Genomic DNA, 19,041 nt, shown 5'->3' on the forward strand with positions numbered 1-19,041 from the left:
TTATGACCTGGATATCTTTATGGACAGTTGATCAGACAAAACATGACGAGACGAAAACCTTGAGCTCCATGGAAATTTTTGTCCTAATCTTTATGCATTGTGTCAAACTTCAGTTTGGTGAAGATCAGCTGTAAGAATCCTCACGTGTCTTCTGTTTACATGATGCATCCAGCTGGAATAAATACTAAATACTTTTAAACAGAGCTCGGACTACCCAGATTATTAGTCTTTTTAAATCTATATATTTTTCTATGTTTCTGAGGACAATCAGGGCTGACAGCGCTAACCACACTGTCGAGTCACCAACAGCCAATTGGAGTTTGATTGTGTGAAATAAGGGTTAGGGTTAGAATAAACAATTGAATAATGATAATAATAACAAATGCACCCGTGTTCTTACAAATTATCCCTCATGAGGACACACACACACACACACACACACACACACACACACACACACACACACACACACACACACACACACACACACACACACACACACACACACACACACAGGACAAAGAGGTTGCATGGATGACATATCTCTTATTATGGTTCTGCTGTGCATGTCTTTCCCATCCCTCCACTCTGCATCACTGTAACCTCAGAACAAGCGATAACAGTGTGTAAAAGGACCAGAATCCTTTGCTCTATACAGACGTAAACAGAATTTCTTTTAATTGATAAATACAGATTGTGATATTAAAAAGTTCATGTTTGTGTGTGTGTGTGTGTTTTTTTTTGTGGAGCAGATAAGCGTCGGTCCTTCACTGAGGACCAACGCTGTCAGTTACATTAACACAACTGTGGCACATTTCAAAGTCAGCGAGTATACATTTTTGAAATTAGAGGCCAGTCTAGAAAATAGATTTTAACATCACCGCTTTTATGTGTAATTATGTTTTTATTCCTCTCCACGCTACCTTGTAGTTATTATAATTATAAGTGGTGGAATATAACTGTACATGTACTCAAGTGCAATACAATATTAAGTTACTTTACTTAAGTCTTCACATTTCATGCTACTTTCTGCTTTTATACTACTACATATACATTTTTTATATTATTTCTCTAGCTCATTTATCTTTCACCATCAGTAACTACTTTTTTAGTTCAGGTCACAAAATCTAAATTAACTTATCAATTATAATATAATAGATTACGCTAACCAGCGGTGGACAATGTAATCAAAACTAGTCTTTCCTTTGACATCTGCAACATTAAAGTACACATATTGCATCTCATTTATTCTTTTACTGCAGTGAAATATTGAAGTAACTCCACCATTAGTTGTTTTCGCTTATTGGGCTTCGTGGGCCGTCTGTCTGTCTGCCTGTCTGTCTGTCTGCCTGTCTGTCTGTCTGTCTGTCTGTCTGTCTGTCTGCCTGTCTGTCTGTCTGCCTGTCTGTCTGTCTGTCTGTCTGATTGCCTGCCTTTCTTTCTTTCTTTCTTTCTTTCTTTCTCTCTTTCTTTCTTTCTTTCTTTTGAAATCCGGACGTGACACCGGAAGCGGATGTGCAGTCCGGAGCCTGTTGAGTGACGCACCGTCCGCCATGTAGGGCACCACTGAAAAACTGACGTTTACACAACAGAAGAGTGTTGAGCTTCAAGCCCAACCGACTGGTTTAAGTTCCTTGTTGCGCTCAAACAAAATGCCGCGCGGACTGACGGACACGGCGAGTTAGTGTCTGACTGAAGAAGAAGAACAAGAACAAGAACAAGAAGAAGAAAACATGGAGGCGAGGTTCGGCAGAGAAGTGGCGTCGGTCGTGGAAGTCGCCATCCAGGCGACCGTGTCCTTTTTCCGAGACGTCTGGGCGAAAGAGGCGCCAAACGCGCAGTGGGAGACGGCGTCGTTCGTCGAAGTGCAGGAGATCGAGAAGAGCCTGGTGGTCCAGATCCACAAGGTGTTCACGGACTTCTCCTCGGAGCTGTTCGAGGAGAACGAGGCTCTGCGGGCCAAAGTGGAGCAGCTGGAGGACGTGCTGCAGAAGAAAGCCGGGCAGCTGGAGCACGAGCTGGAGGCCAGGGTGGGTCAGCTGGGCCGAGAGATGGAGCAGCTGGAGAAAGAGCTGAGGAGCATCGGGGACGGCGGAACCCCGAAGGGGCCGAGAGGCGACGCGACCCCCGTCCTGATGCCGGGGTGCGCGCTGACAGGTGAGCCGGTCGGTCCCTGTGGGGGTCACGTGACTCGTCCGCCAGTCGCTTTAAGTTGAATGAACATACATTATGACCTTCTGGGGGCTGTAAATGTTGGTGTCAACAGGGTCATGACATTTATCTTTTAACCACGTGTGCAACAGTCTGCAACAACAATCATATTGTGATGAGTATAGTTACTGTACCGATTGAGCCACAACATGTTGCCATTCACCTGCGTCAAAGTCTGATTTCTAATGATATTCAATATTGAAATGTACCCTCGCTGCAGATTTGAGAAGCTGGAGCAACTGAACCTTTTGGAGTTCTGCGCTTCATCGCACCACACATGCTTGATATCTTTGTCGTTTGGCACAACGCAGGAGCCCTGGCGTTGTCCGTCTCCGACCCTCTGGCCGCTGCGAAGGAATCCACGTCTGGCCCGGTGACGTTGGAGAGCCCCGGAGCCGCTCCCAGCCCCACCGCTGGGTCGGTGACTTGCCCCAAACCAGCGGCAGCCCCGGCGGTGCTTGTCGGCGGCCGCAGCATCGCTTCCCCGGTGCCGCGAGAGCCCCCCGTCTCTGAATTGTCTGTGCGTCAAGGCGCCCCGAGCCCGGACTCCAGCAGCACCAGCGGCGTTGACTTGGCACAGGAAAAGGTTTGAGAGTTTTGTTGCATGAAGTTTTTGGGGTTTTACTCTGCTGACTTTGATTTGTCTCAAGTATTACATGTCCGTGCACTTCAGGCTGACTTTCTGTAAATAAACAGGAAGTGCAATTCTGAGAACCTGTTGGGACGCTGATTGTGCATCATTTATTAGTACCCATTCTTCAAAATTAAAACTTATTTTCTCATGTTCCACAGAAATCTGTAGAAGAGGCACCTTCAGGGAGACCGAGGAGGACGAGGAGAGCAACTTTTAAAGTTGAAGAAGGTACGATTACACGGCTGCTTCTTGCGTAGAAAATAAAGTGACAACATTAAAGTTCTGGAAGGACCTTGAATACGTAGAAAATTGTCTTTAGGGGAAGAAAACAAAAATACATGAATTTTTTTCCCTTGTATTTTCAGTTTGCACTGACATCACCGAAGAGAAACAAATCAAGACAGCTGGATTGCCGGGGAGGAGGGTTAGCCAAAAAGACTCGCAGACGGCGAAGCGGTTCTCCTGCGAGCATTGCAGCGCTACATTCCATTGGAAGGGCGACCTGAAGAAACACATGAAGATCCACAAGACGCCTTTGCCCTGCGAGAAGTGCGACAAAAGTTTCCTGGAAAAGAAGTCTCTGGAAAATCACCTCTCGCGCCACAAAGCGAGCAAAGCGCCCCTGCCCTTCCCCTGCAGCCAGTGCAAGAGGTCGTTCCGGAAGGAGCAGTCGCTCCAGAATCACCTCAGGCGCCACCAGCGGTCCAAACCGCCGAAGCCGTTCGCCTGCGACCAGTGCGGGAAGACCTTCCGGATCGAGCGGTCCCTGGAAAACCACCTGCTGCGCCACGAGAAGTGGAAGCAGATGTTCCAGTGCCAGCTCTGCGACAAGACGTGCCGGACGTCGGTGCAGCTGAGGTGCCACATGGCCGTGCACTCGGAGGAGCGGCCGTTCGGCTGTGCCACGTGCGGCAAGGAGTTCAAGAGCAAGGACACGCTCCGCTTCCACCAGATTGTGCACTCCAACTCGAAGAAGTACAAGTGCGGCATGTGCGAAGAGACGTTCAAGTACGCCCACTCGCTGACCGTGCACAAGAGGAAGCACACGGGCGTCACGCCGTTCACGTGCACCGTGTGCAACCGGTCGTACCGGACCGGCACGGCCCTGAAGAGGCACAGCGTGGTGCACACGGGGGAGAAACCCTTCACCTGTCACATCTGCGGCGCCCGGTTCAGCCTGAACAACAACCTCAAGCGGCACCTCCGCATTCACACGGGGGAGAAACCGTTCACCTGCCAGGAGTGCGGCAAGAGCTTCTCGGACAACACCAAGCTGAAGTCCCACATGCTCATCCACGGCGCCAGGAAGCCGTTCATGTGCGATCTGTGCGGGAAGACCTTCCTCTTCAACTGCAGGCTGCTGATCCACCAGAAGTACGTGCACGCGGACCGTAGCGAGGATGCTGACGGCACGCCGCGCTTCTTCCAGACCCGGAAGCGTAACAAGTCGCTGGTGAAGCCGTTCAGCTGCAAAATATGCCTGCGAGGCTTCAGCGCCGCGGGCTCCCTCAAGCTGCACGAGCGGGGCCACAGCGAGCACAAGGAGTTCAACTGCGGCATCTGCGGGAAGTCGTTCCACAACAAGTATTCTTTCGGCTACCACCAGAGGAGCCACGCGGGGGAGAAGCGCTTCGTCTGCGACGTGTGCGGCAAGCGGTTCTTCCACGCCGGCAGCCTGAAGCAGCACGAGCGCATCCACACGGGCGAGAAGCCGTACAAGTGCGACCAGTGCGGCAAGGCCTTCCGAACGGACGGGAACTTCTACAGGCACCTGCGGATCCACACGGGCGAGAAGCAGTTTGAGTGCCTGTACTGCCACCGGAAGTTCCACCAGTCCAACCAGCTGAAGTCCCACATGCAGATCCACACGGGGGAGAAGCTCTACTCGTGCCAGCAGTGCTCCCGGGGTTTCTCGGATTCGAGGCAGCTAAAGAAGCACAGCTGCGACGGGCCGTAAGCGCACAAGCAAACGGGAGGACTTGTGTTGTATTAAGGGAAACAAAATGGTGTGCGTGTGGCTCTGTGCCTTTAGTTTCATCTTCATAATCTGTCGTCAGGAGCTGGTACAATTCACAAAATGAACTTGCTATCTTATTGACAGGAGATATGTTTCCTTAGTTTTGATCGCCTCATCGTGGCAAAGGGAGGTTCGGTTCCCCTTGTTGGAAACTAATAGCTTCTGTTTTGGGTTGTTGGTCAATTTAGGAGTTTAGACACGTCAAGCCTCTGGTAGCTCTTAGTCGTGACAGGCTAGGGATTTATCCACAGTGATTAATAAAGTCATTGATTAGAAAAGTAGCTGCAGCACTACTATTGACAGTGAAGATTAGCAGCATTGTTCATGGCATTTATTTATATATATATATATATATATATATATATATATATATATATATATATATATATATATATATATATATATATATATATATATATATAATTTGTCTCAATAACCTCAGTTTCTTAAAAATACATACTTCTGGGAAAAAACATTTAACATGGCAAAATGTGAAGCCTCAAATGTCGAGGTGAGATTATAGAAATGTTTTTAAGGGGACAAATGCAGCAAAGATGCCAGCTTCCTGATTAAAATAAAAATGTTATGACAATGTTCAGCAGCTAAAACAATTTCACTTCTATAGTTGAGTTGGTGCTTAGGTGAAGTTTGAGGTCATTTTTGAATGGCTTTTTAACTTTATTTCTTTAATCACTATTAATTTATGTTTCCTTTATGCGTAATATTTAACAAAGGGCCATTAAGATGTAATTATTTTCAAACAGAAGAATATAAATTGTAAAATTACTTTCTTATGTCGAGTTATGTGTATAAAGTCCTAATATTTTCTCGTTATTGCAATAAAAGAACGTTCGCAAGCGAAGCAACTTTCAAGAGTTTTATTTTGAAATATGACGACCTTTGTGCCACTTCCACTTCCGGAATCAACGGCGCTGCCGTCTACCAGCACTGTTGTTAAGAGTCGGCTGTTAGCTTTGAGAGTAAAAATGTCAGAAAACTTCGTGTTTTATTCAGAAACCAAAGTCATCATTCAGACAGCCATTAAGACCGCTGTTGACATCAGAAATTCCAAAGAAGAAAAATTAACTACGGGTGCCGACAAGAGACGTGAGGTCAGTCAACGTGTTGAGCGGCCAGAAACTCTGTCGGTGGGGAGATGGGACCGCCGGAAAGAAATCTCGTAGCGTAACAAAGATGTCGAGCTGTCATTTCTAGCCGTAACATAGGTTCTTAGTCCCCAATAACCTAATTATTGGTGGTTGAATATTGGTCTAGGCTCTTATGTATATTTCTTTTACATTGTTTAGTTTTTAAAATATATATATATATATATTTTTACAAATGGCGTCTGGTATGCTGCGCAGTGATAAGAAGGTGTGTTGAGTGCTCAAGATAACTCGTCCCGCTCACTAGTTTGTATCAGTGGCACGTCACGGGCCTAACTCAGGACCCACACGTACTGTACGTACTTTAGTACTGTACTAAAGTATTGTACTGAAGTACAATGTTGAAGTACTCGCACTTTACTCGAATAACAGTTCACGTGTTGTTTTGTTTTTTATGAAACTTTCTCCTTCTACATACTAAATTTTACGGGTCAATAATGTACTTTTTGTTCCACTACAATTAGTTTGTGTTACTTCAAAGCACAGGATATTAATAGAACATGTGAATAAACTAATAAATCACGATTTGATGGCGCAGGAATGAGTCGTCTCCTAAAACTGAGGAACCTATGAAGGAGGCCGTTTCATTGCGCCAACGGGACATATATTATTAATTAAATCATATCTCTGGTGACTACCTAAATGTGAATCTGGCTGCCATGGCACTATATGTTTGCCTTACAAAATAAAAAATAAAGCACATTATGTGATATTTTGATCAGAATGTGGGTGCTTGTAATATATGGGTCTTACACAGATCAATAACACAGTGGACCTGTAAATGAATAAGCATTACATTTTCTTTTGTTTCTAATCTGCAGACATAAACATACTGTCTTACCTCCTGCAGAAAATAGCGTCCTAAATTAACATCTAACCAAACACACACAGAGAATCATTGCATCTGTCTTTTTAACGAAACTCTTATATAGATATGTTAAGAGTTATCAGTTGAAACACTTATTTGACAACGCACTGTGTTTTGTGATTGTGCTTTATTCAACAGTTTTAAATCGTTTGTAGGCTGGCTTGTGGGTAAGCAGTTGGTAGACAACGGCACATCCTGTGTCCACCAATGAACACGTTTAACATAGGTAAACAATTTATTTTCATCCCTGCAGGCAGATTTCGACAGCATTGTGGAAAAGTTGGCACAAGAGGCGACGAGAAAGGTCAACACCGTTTTCTCTCAGCTGTCCTCGACGCTGCGCAACGAAAACAAGATCCTGAAGGCCGAAGCGGGACGGCTGGAGGGCGAGCTGAAGGTCACGACGAACAACTTTGAGAATGCCCGAACGTGGAGGGAGAACGTCCTGAGCGGCTGCCCCGTCCTGTTCGAGCAGACCGGGATGATCTACACCTTGAAGCCCTCCGGGACGCTGAAAAGAAAAGTCGGTCCGTTGACGGAGGAAGTCACAGAAACGGCGGAGATCCACGATGCTGGTGAGCAGCAAGCACGACACTCGGAGGGGAAGTGGATTCCTTGGAAACATTTCAACATTACTGCATCTGGGATTCTCTGAACAGTTCACAATAACAGTGCAAAATAACAGTGCAAATATTCCCTGTTTCATTTTTCCATTGGATGAAGTCATGACGCTCCCTACTCTGCCTCTGATTGTGCTCGTTGCCTTCTTTGGTCGGGTTGGTGAGCTTCAGGCACGAGGTCGGTTAAGGATATCTGGCTGAGCCAATCAGAGGCAGAGAAGGGAGGGTCACGCCTTCCCAGGAAAACCAATATGGCCTCCTGCAGGCGCAGGACTTCCTGCCTGGAGCTGATGTCTGTTTTTAATATCACAAAATAACAAATATACTTTATGAGTACAAACACACAGATGCAGAAAAGTGTTAAAAGATGTGACGAAGCAGTACATCATGCTGTGAGTTTAACATTTTGAAACAGTTTATTTTGATTCATGGAACATATTTCATATAGTATGATAATATTACACAAAATAAATACTGAAGATGAACTCTCAAACACAATGGGCTAAACAAATGTAAGTTTAAAAAGTGAAATGCTGTAAATATACACAACCTCAACTGGATGAAACTTTATCAAATTCTTTATGGATAGTACTTTAAATTATGTATATATTTATTTCCATAAAGAACACAGGAAAACAACTCATTAAACCACATTGCTACAAAAGGGAAATTACTACTTTCTATTAGTTTCATTTCCCGTGACAGAAAACAATGTTATTGGCAGCAATGATTAAGAGCATGATGATGTCACAACACCAGAAAATATTATTTACATCCGGTTTTAAAGGAAAAGTTGACCCAGACAGCATATAATCATTATTGTGGGCGTTTTAGTTGACTAACTGACTGATGACTGTTATTTCTTCTTCTTCAGATGTTGGCGAGACAACGAAGGAGGTGAATTATGAAGCCAAGTCCTCAGAAGCCAGACGACGAGGTGAGATTTCAAGTTGTTTATGTGGAAGTAAACCACAGTAATACATGAAGAGAAATAGAAAACATGTTTTATTAAAGTGTACATCTGGACGTTCTAGTCTTCCGACCTCCTAAAGCTTTCTTTCGGGGCTCTTGAACTCCTGTGTGACAATTTTGATATCAACTTTTTCCTCCGTCTAGAAACTGCAGAGGATCACACCCCGACAGACACGACAGAATCCCAAAACGCAGACAGCCAGAACGCAGCGGCGGCGGTCGAGAGCAAAGGGAAGTCCTTTGTATGCGAAGTCTGCAACAAGAGTTTCAACCGGCGTCTTCATCTGACGAAGCACGCGAACACCCACAAGGATCAGCGGCCGTTCGCCTGCGACCAGTGCCCGAGGAAATTCCGGACTGCGGCGACCCTCGAGCACCACCTGCTGCGGCACGAGGAGAGGAAGTACGCCGCCTTCCAGTGCCGGCTCTGCGAGAAGACGTTCAAGACCAAAATGTACCTGAAGACCCACCAGCTCGTCCACACGGACGCGAGGTCCTTCGTGTGCCAAACCTGCGGCAAGGCCTTCAAGACCAAGCACGCGCTGGCGGCCCACCGGGTCGTGCACACCGTGGAAAAGCCGCACAAGTGCGCCGAGTGCGGGGAGAGCTTCCGGTACGCGTTCACGCTGCAGTGCCACAAGAGCGTCCACACGGGCGAGCACCCGTACAAGTGCGCGGTGTGCGGCAAAGCTTTCACTCGGAGGAGGTCGCTGCGGACGCACCAGTCCGTCCACAGGGGGAAGATGTTCACGTGCGAGACGTGCGGCGCGGGCTTCACCCTGCAGCACAACCTGAAGAGGCACATTCGCATCCACACGGGCGAGAAGCCCTTCCGGTGCGACGTGTGCGGAAAGAGCTTCGTCCAGAACAAGCTGAAGGCGCACATGCTCCTGCACGGCGCCGCCAAGTCGTTCATGTGCGACCTGTGCGGCAAGACGTTTCTCTACAACTGCCAGCTGCTGCGGCACCAGAAAGTGACCCACGACGAGAGGCGCGGGCAGGTCATCCGAAAACGGACCCTAGGCAACCGCAGAGTCATCTACCGGCGGGACAAGACCACGGTGGACATGACGCCGTTCAGCTGCAGGACCTGCCGCAAGGGCTTCGACACGGCGGGCTCGCTGAGGAGACACGAGCTCATCCACACGGGGAGGATGCAGTACACCTGCGAGGCGTGCGGGAAGTCCTTCTTCTACAAAGCCACGTACGACTACCATCGACGGATCCACTCCGGGGAGCGGCCGTACGGCTGCGACGTGTGCGGGAAGAGGTTCATCATCCGCCAGGCGCTCAAGTCCCACGAGCTGCAGCACTCCGGGGAGAAGCCGCACAAATGCGAGCACTGCGGCAAGGCCTTCCGGATCTACACAAACTACCTGCGGCACCGTCGTGTCCACACCGGGGAGAAGCCCTACGAGTGCGAGGTCTGCGGCGTGAGGTTCAGGCAGCTCGGACACGTAAAGTTTCACATGCAGGTCCACACGGGGGAGAGGCCGTATTCCTGCGGCAGCTGTGGCCTCGGGTTTTCGGACTCGAGGCTGCTCAAGAGACACAACTGTGCCTGAGGGGACGTTAGGGAGCGCACGTCCACAAAACCTCATAAATGCACCGTGACAAGTCACAGGTTAAATACAAAGAATGAGATGAGTGACATTTTATCAGACTCATGATTTTAAATCACAACCCTATTTCTTCATAGTTGTTGGAGCCAATTTGGGGTTTATTGTTTGAGGGAATCACTGAATGAACGGGGACATGTAGTTCCTTCATTTGAACACAGGGTGGCACACTAAGTTCCAGAAGGGCATATAGGTAAGTGCAATAGTTTTTGACAGTGGTGGAGCCAGGTGGTAGAGCTGTATCCGGTCTTGTAGTCGTGTTGTGCTGCAACATATAAGACTTTAATTCAAGTGTATTGGAAACTGTTGATTTATGTTATGGACCCATGGAGCAGATAATAAATGAATCAAAGAGACACAGCGCCCTGGACTTTGGGTTTAACTGACTTAAACTGGCTAAGGACCGTAACAAGTCCGGGTGCTCTTATTTTGAAGAACACGAACCAGGAAGTGGAACATCCGTGTTGTGAGTGAGCCGCACGAGTTTGTTTTATTCACCGTTTCGTCAATATTGCAGCCGTGTTCGTTTCATTACTCAATTGCTGAAGCTCCATTTACAAGCGGGCACGTTGACGGTGTCAGGATGTCGGACTTGGAGGCGCAGGTAGGCTCCATTTTGGAGATGATGGTGAGTACGACGGTGACGGAAATTACCAAAGTTATCGGCGCCTCCGCTCCAACACAGTCAGAAGTGTCGCCATACACGACCGAAAACACTCCCGGGTCCTCGGAGGAGAAGGTACGTGGAGCTGTCGGTTCACTGTGTGCGTGTGTGTGACTGCCGTGCCCGTTACGTCCTCCCCGCGTGTCCCCGCGGTGTCCCCGGCTCCCTCCTCCTCTGGCGTCCAGCCGGCTGAGCATAGAAATAGAAGAGCGAGCTAGCTCGCCGCTTCGTCAGCCTCCATCTGCTAAACTTCACCAGTCCCTCTCTCCAGCGCCGCCGAGCCGGGTCGAGCGCTTCATTTCAACTAAATTTATAATAAACGCGTCGCTCTGGCAACCGAGAAGAATCCATCTTGTTCGCCATTTTGAGTGTGGCAGCAGGCCCGGGCCTCTCTATCTGCTGTATGTCTAGAGGCGCTACAGGTGCCCCGCTGCTCGCGACCAGAGACCGCGGAGGGTCACGTGCTCGTCACGTGTTGGTCACGTGTTCATTAACGTTGACGAGAGGACTCACTGAAAACTAAAATACAAAACGCTTATCTATTTATCTAATGTCAAAAGCCTGCAGGAGAAATATAAATAATACAAGTCCCGCGTTCAAAACTTTACTAAATTAAAAAGACAAATATTTTAATAAGAATATGATCATTTTTATTTTTTTGCTTGTTTTGTAAAAAATCCAAATATGGATGCAGATGATTTAGTATTAAAATTACTTAACAGGTTTTTTAATTATTTACTCATGGAAATTGTCCATTAGTTTATTCCTGATCTTCAGCTCCATAAAATACGATGTATTGATATCAATATAACTACCCAACACAAGTACATCAGATGTAATGAGCTCCAGCTACAACATTAACCTGCTGTTTACATAATAATGCAGTAACACAAATCCTCTGTGTAATATAATATAATTTACCCTTTCTACTTTGAGTAACATTTTGCTGAGATTACTGATATTATTTAATAGTATTTTCACTGAAGTGCTCAATGTTGGACTTTGCTCAGGTGTATTTTACCTTCTGCTAATTTGTACATAAGAATTGTGTATTATAGTGTTTAGGTTTAGTCATGTTTTTCTTAAATTTGACATTTAGTAATACGTAAGAAGCAAACCGATCCTAATCGAGAGAACAAGATAAAAAATGAAAGTGTTCTTGCACCACGTCCTCTCCATCCTTTCATCACCTCCTGAAATGAGTAACGGCGTGCTGTTCCCATCAGGTGATCCAGTTCAGCGTCTTCCTGACGTCTCTGGCTCGAGAAGCTGTGGACAAGATCTGCCATCTTTTCCTTGAGGGTTCCTCTCTGCTGCAAACAGAAGTACGTCGCTTCACTGCGTTGCTGTATTTGTGCTGAAGTCATGACGGATGTGGAAGTTAGTTTCTGCTTCGTCTTCGTTACGCAGACGCTGTTTGACTTTTCTGTTCCCGTGTCTGCGTTTGGTATGCCGAGAGTTTCACCGTTCAGCCGCATGCGTTTTTTCTGAGATTTCCTTAATCAGTAAAAACAACAGAGATGCACTTTATTTCTGACTCCAACGTTATGAAGAAGACATCCTCATGCTGCTTTTCTGCTCCGAAAGCGTAGTTAACGCCTTATCGTTTTAGCTCTTAATGGTCCAAAGAACTGGTCGTGCAAGAGTTTATCTAACAGAATAAACACTGTGAGCAAACCTCAGCATGAGAGGAAAGTGTTGAAACTAAGATGGCTTTGATTTTTATTACTTCAAAAGCTGATGATGACCACGAGAAGGCGCAGACATTAGTCATTGAAGTAGTGCTGTAATGTTTTAACAATATGATATTCATGGTTTGAGGTGATTCAGCATTTACAATAACTTTTATGATCTAATGATGATGAGATGGGTGGGGGGACAAAAAGGAAAGCCAGACAACTATGAAGTCGTCACATTTCCCATTTTTCCTGCTTTCTTATAAACCCCGTGTCTCTGTAGGTGACGCAGAGTGTCGCAGAAGTGGAGCAGCTGAGGAGGAGACTGGAGGTGGCAGAGACGGAGCTGAAGCTGGTGCTGGAGGGCAGCGGAGGCCAGAAGGAGGCGGAGGAGCTGATGGAGGAGCTGACGGAGGAGCAGACAGAACACAGCGGCAGAGAGGAGGAGGAGGAGGAGGAGGACGGGACGACTCCAACCGACGGAGGAGGAGAGACGGTCAAGAGCCAGCGATCGGGGAGGAAGAGCCACAGAGGTGACGAGATCCTTTTTACTGGGTTGTTTTTCTTAATCTGACTTTGAAGGATTTGTTGTGTTGCTTTTATATCATGACGCATGATGGTGTTAAAGTGATTGCATGAGGTACTCCTGTGTTTTAGACACCTGGGAAAATCAATATTGATTTAAGTTGACATTATATTTAGAACCAAAGCATCAGACTCCATTGACAAAAATAGTCATTTTACGAGTTGCTGCCTCAGTTTGTTGTTGTTAGTTATTGTGTAACATTAGTGAACTAAACTGATGTGATGTTTATTGTTACTTGTAATGTTTTGTTTACCTGTCCAGACTACAGATGTAAATTAGCCCTCTTGCTAATTCCAGCCTCTTTGTATCTTGTATTTTTATACTTGTGTTCAGCTGCAAGGCAGTATATATAAAACTAAACATAACAATAACATGTATATAAACAATAACCCCAGTTTAAGCAGCAACCGTAAAGTGATAATTATATTTTATTTACATTAATTTCTACTTAATTATAACCCAGTAATATAGTGTCTATATTGTTCTGAAATTATACTTTTCATATATTTACTTCTACTTAAGTAACATTTTGAATGCATGACCTTTACAGTATGTCGCCGCAGTGGAACTGCTTCATCTTCCTCGTTATCTGAACTCCAGGAGTGAATAGGCCACTAGACTTTATTCAACAGTTATTGTCATGTGTGTTTTATTGCCACGCAGGCGAGGAATGCTGCATTTGAGCTTCCACATGTCCACGAGATAATGAAACAGTGCACTTTGTCAGCAACGCTTTTAGTTCATCTATCTGAAGAGAGACACGGCAGTGAGCCGTCTCCTTCATCTCTGCTCCCTTCAGGCAGCTAAAGATCTCGTGCGTATTTCGTCTGAAGCATCATTTGTCACAAAAGTATTGATGAACAACTCTTTGATTTCCAACAGATGTGGCTTGTGGGGATGCTGGCGTGAAGAGATCGCCGATAGTTCACCTGTGGAAAGGCAGAACCTATGAGGTAAAATCCTGTCTTCTTCTCTGTAGATCAGGGAAACATTTTAAACTGTTGGTCGTGAACAACAATACAAAGAGTCAAACAATAGCTCATGCTTAGTAAGTCTAATATTTAAGATTTAACAAATAGGCAGAAATGATGAAGTTTTGGTTTCTGTGCTCAGCGGTTCAGACTCCACTAAATTTACTCGACATCTGCTATCGAATACATATAGTTCTCTAGTTTTCATTTCATCATTTGAAAATGATCGGCGAGCCGCAGTTGAGTAAAAAACACTTTGTTCCACCCAGATGGGACTGTTGTTCTTGTCATTGATTTGCTGCAATAAAACAGTTTCTTTCTTGAGCCAGCTATGTGCACAGCAGAGTCTCAAACTGCCTCCACAAAGTTCAACACCGTGCTCTGAAGTTTCTTTGTGACCTTGAAGCGTTAAGATTTCCTCTCATTGGACTGAAGATGCAAAATGAAACGAATGTTAGTGGACCGGTGCGTTCATATCCTGAGTATCCTCAGGCTACCTGGACAACATGTTTTGACTCTTAAATATGTCCACATTCGCTCAGGACTGTGTCCAACCCGTGATAATAAAGGAGGAAGGACTGGAGGCGTTCGCTGACCAGGCGTCCTGTGACTCCGGTCCGTACAGAGACGATCCAGACCGGGATGGCGACGACGACCCGGACTACCAGGTACCAATTCATATTCTGTGTTTTGTTTTTTGTTAAAGAAGAAAGAAGACACGTGCATTTTGCTTTTATGTTAGTTGGAGCCAGAAGATCCGGACGACGGCGACCCAGGATTTACCACCAGACCTAAACGTGTCACAAAGCCCACGAAGCCCCATCGTGGTCGAGCAAAGCGGGAGAATCAGAGCCAGCAAGCTTTGAGCTGCAAACACTGCCGTAAAACATTCACCAAGCTACTGCAGCTCAAGGCCCACCAGGCCGTCCACGGGGCCAACGCCGAGAAGCCCTTCCACTGCTCTCAGTGCGGCAGAGGCTTTTCCTTCCAGCGGAGCCTCAATGCGCACGTGTTGCTGCACACGGGTGAGTGTGGCGATGCGGCGTGCAGGAAGTACACAGTGAGGTTTTCATTCGTCTGTTTCTGGCCCTCTGCATTATTATGTAATGGACTTGCATTCATCAGTGTACTGAGGGTTGATGAAAAGGCCGGTGTTGAGAGCCGTGAGACTCAAAAGTGCCTTAAAAACTAAACAATTAGCCGAAAAAGCTCAGATCTGCGTAGCAGACGATAGCTGTCTTTGTGTTGGTCGGTGCGAGACACCCTTTTCACATGACATCCAGTCATTTGATTTATATTCATTACAAATGTTCAAGTGGAGCACATTATGTCACACTTACAATACTCATTGCTCCCAAATGCAGGGGAGAGACCCCACACCTGTGATGTTTGTGGGAAGGGTTTCACCCTGAAGCAGCTGCTGAGGAACCACCAGCGCCTTCACGCCGAGGTCCGCCCGTTTTGCTGCGAGCAGTGCGGCAAGAGCTTCTATCGAGCCCACGGGCTGAAGATGCATCAGATGGTGCACACGGGGGAGCGCGCCTACAACTGCCAGTACTGCAAAAAAAGCTTCACGATACAGGGCAACCTGCAGCGCCACCTGCGCATCCACACGGGCGAGAAGCCGTTCCGGTGCGAGACGTGCGGGAAGAGCTTCAACCAGGCCGACACCCTGAAGGGCCACCAGCGGATCCACACCGGCGAGCGCCCCTTCAACTGCGAGACGTGCGGCAAGTGCTTCATCCAGAAGAGCGCCCTGAAGATGCACCAGAAGATGCACTCGGGCGAGCGGAAAGCGCTGGCGTGCGTTGCGTGCGGCGTCGCGGTGGCCTGCGTGGACTCGCTCCGCAAGCACCTGCTGACGCACGCGGCGGCCATCCCGTGCACGTGCGTGCTCTGCGGCCGGCGGCTCAACTCCATCACAGACCTGCGCTCGCACCAGCAGCACCACACGGTGGACCGGCCGCACAGCTGCGCGCTGTGCGGGAAGAGCTTCAAGTCGTCCAGCTACCTGAAGATCCACATGAAGACGCACAGCGGGGAGAAGCCCTTCGCCTGCGACATCTGCGGCCGCATGTTCACGCAGCACAGCAGCCTCAAATCGCATCAGGTGGGTTTGCATGAAATATTGCTTTTAACAACTTTGAGGCAGACTTTTTGTTTTTAAAGATTCATGTTGGTGGCTTTTAAAATGATGGATTAGTTGTTTGTAATTGAAAAACAGCTGCTGGTGTTACTCTTTTGTGTGTGTTACAGATGCAACACTTCCTATTAGCATTTGACATGATGCTGGTTGAATAAATAAAGAACAAAAACACTCGTACCAACAGATTTGTTCAGTTGCGCGTGTGAGGGATTTAAAGAGTTGTTGGCGCTCACCAGTTTTCTTGCACATTGAATTTTCTTTTGATACCGATTTCCTCCCCGTGTCCGTCGCAGCGCTGCTCTCTGAATTGTTTTTGATTTGACAACAATAGACGGTTCATAAGGATGCAAAATATCTACATCGTGATGCTCATTTGTAAAAAAAAAAAAAAGTAAATTACATCCAGTTACAGTTTCTCTCTCGATAGGTCGTCCACACCGGGGAGAAACCGTTCAGCTGCGTCACGTGCGGGAAGTGTTTCAGCAACACGGGGAACCTGAACCGACACCAGCGCATCCACACGGGGGAGAAGCCGTTCAGCTGCGACACATGCGGCCGCAGCTTCAACCAGGGCAACAGCCTGAAGGCGCACCAGCAGATACACACCGGGGAGAAGCAGTTCATGTGCGACAAGTGTGGCAAGAGCTTCTCCTACCTGAGGAACCTGAAGGACCACAAGTGTTTCTACGTCTGAAAACTGAACTCTTAAACCCTCCCAACTCTCGTCAGCAGGAGGCGCTCCGTGATGATGGTTTTATAGAAATGGACCGACAGTTTATTGGCTTGAAGGACGGATGGTAATGAGGTTAGTGTGACTGTTGCAGCGGCCCAAATCAAATGGAGTCTGTCTGGGTAAGAGGATGGTCAGAGATATGAACCAGGGCTTCAATGTGTGCCCTAAATTTACCATTTAGTGGATGTAGAAATTGGTTTGAGAGGCTGTAATGTTTTGAGTTTAAGACATTCACCTGAGTTGCAGTGAGAGAAGTTGGTAACGCAGCTTGAATAAGCTTCAGAGGTGAAAGCTTCTGAATGACAGACGGCGGTAGGAACTCAAATATTTGGTGCTCACGTTGCACTAAAGACTAAATGCAGCCATCAGAGTACACACAGGCATCCTGACAGGAAAGGAAATACCCTTTAAGACTTTTTTTATTTGTATAAAGGAGTTTTAACCGGTTGCATCAGCGCTGCACTTTAACTTATAATTACTATTAATTGTAAGATTGCACAACTCAACTGTCTCAGCTTGGGAGAACTTCTTGGATCACTGTGTCAAAGGAACATAGTTCAGACAGACGGGGCGGGACATTTACATGCTTACAACTTATGTTTAGGCTTTTTTCCACTGTTAACTTTTGATTATTTCCTGTTCATGCAGCAATTTGTAAAGTCCGCTTTGTTAGTGTGTAATAATTGTTGGAAGCCTGGTGTCGCCTCCGGAGGAATTCAGTTCGACAACTTCTCTCTGTCTCGTAATTTATTTCCTCTAATCACAAGAAACAAGCGCTGCAATCGCAGGAAGTCGTCAGTCGACACGCAGGTCGACCGTCCAAAACCACACGGACAGCTGGAAGTTTGCTCTTTAATACAGTTTTCCATCAACAACATATCACAAGCAGAGGAACATTTACACGTCTAACTTGTGAAAAGAGGTGTGTTAAAGTGTGCATGGTGTTTATTGACCTCGCTAACTGAACTGTAATAGACAGAAAGATTATGATGAATCTCTACAGAATATAACAATTTATATCATCAGTTTCAATGTGAGAGCTGTGAATAATCTCTCTGTCACTGATGCAACTTGTTCTAATCTGAAACTGCAGCAAAACACACTGGACACGTGCACATGAAAGCTTCAGTTTGCTCTTCGGCTCCGTAGTTCAACAGCTTTCTGGTCCCTGACAGGAACCAGCACGAGCCGTTTGGTTCTTTTCTGAATGTGTTTGTCAGCAGAATTTACTGTCAGATGTTTGAAATGTCTGACAGAAAGTTGAAGAACATTGGGGTCAGCTACCTGTTCAGCTTGTTGTCCAGAAGGACAGAAGATCAGCCTGAAGGGTTGAAGCTGTGCTACAACAAAGAGTTAAACTTGTTGGCACAACAGTTGGAAGTGCAGACTCTTAATTAAACATCAATTGAGGCTTTTTATAGTCTCTTTTAACCAGATTGTTTTCAAAGCTTACGGCGGCCTCATTACTTTCTCTCACTTTGATTAGAGGGATCAGAAACAAACAAGTCACAATGAAATTACACATCAATTGTTCTTTATTAAACCTCTGGGCGAGGTTGTAGAGTCTGAAGTGTGACTGACTCGTATGCAGCTTTCTTCAGGAGTTTTAAACGACGATTAAGTTGTACAACTGGTATTTATAAAGTCAGTACTTTTATTTTGTAGTTTTCGATTATGATCTCAAATAGATTGAAGAGTTTTTGGAAACAAAGTTGCCTTGTGTGCGTCGGAAGAGCCGATTTTGTATCTGTGACTCTTAAGACGTTTGTTAAAGCTCAAATCTTTGTGACTGTGAGTCAAACTGATAAAACATAATTTAAATATTAAAGGTTTTGTTTTGTTTACTTTTTTTATCATGCTTTTTGATAGATATACCAATTTTATTTACAAATATATCAAATGAAATGCACACACAACTCATCACACAGCCAGTGGTTGAACGCCTGCTGGAACTGATGCAAATCACTAAACTAAACTCTGTTGTCTCATGTGGAGGCTTTATTTTAAACTTTAAGCCGCACCACTTATTTCTGCTCACATATATGCATATATATATGCTCACATGCACATTAAATCCTGTTGCACCCAAATCCATCTCGCACTTTTGCATGATCACATGATTCCGCTGCAAATGTCGAATGCATTTAAACCTATTCAA

At 46.1% G+C, this 19,041-nt stretch overlaps 2 protein-coding genes across 2 annotated transcripts; both read left to right on the forward strand.

Moving 5' to 3' along the window:
- The first annotated feature begins 1,528 nt into the window (after positions 1–1,528).
- Positions 1,529–18,673, forward strand: si:dkey-182i3.10 (zinc finger protein 721). The gene is made up of 13 exons (XM_068584395.1): positions 1,529–2,157; positions 2,523–2,797; positions 3,004–3,073; positions 3,211–4,799; positions 10,269–10,300; positions 10,543–10,846; positions 11,998–12,096; positions 12,731–12,980; positions 13,916–13,986; positions 14,547–14,672; positions 14,747–15,029; positions 15,369–16,114; positions 16,578–18,673. The coding sequence occupies exons 1-13, from the start codon at positions 1,734–1,736 to the stop codon at positions 16,842–16,844; spliced, it is 4,536 nt and encodes a 1,511-aa protein (XP_068440496.1). The 5' UTR covers positions 1,529–1,733; the 3' UTR covers positions 16,845–18,673.
- LOC137790114 (zinc finger protein 431-like) lies at positions 5,822–10,518 on the forward strand. The gene is made up of 4 exons (XM_068584074.1): positions 5,822–5,974; positions 7,150–7,471; positions 8,391–8,453; positions 8,633–10,518. Exons 1-4 carry the CDS (start codon positions 5,849–5,851, stop codon positions 10,051–10,053), a joined length of 1,932 nt encoding a protein of 643 aa, XP_068440175.1. The 5' UTR covers positions 5,822–5,848; the 3' UTR covers positions 10,054–10,518.
- Positions 18,674–19,041: the final 368 nt, after the last annotated feature.

The sequence above is a fragment of the Clinocottus analis genome, unplaced genomic scaffold, assembly GCF_023055335.1.
Source record: "Clinocottus analis isolate CAN_PGR_092001 unplaced genomic scaffold, fCliAna1.0.p SCAF_2, whole genome shotgun sequence".
NCBI classification, from domain to species: Eukaryota; Metazoa; Chordata; class Actinopteri; order Perciformes; family Cottidae; genus Clinocottus; species Clinocottus analis.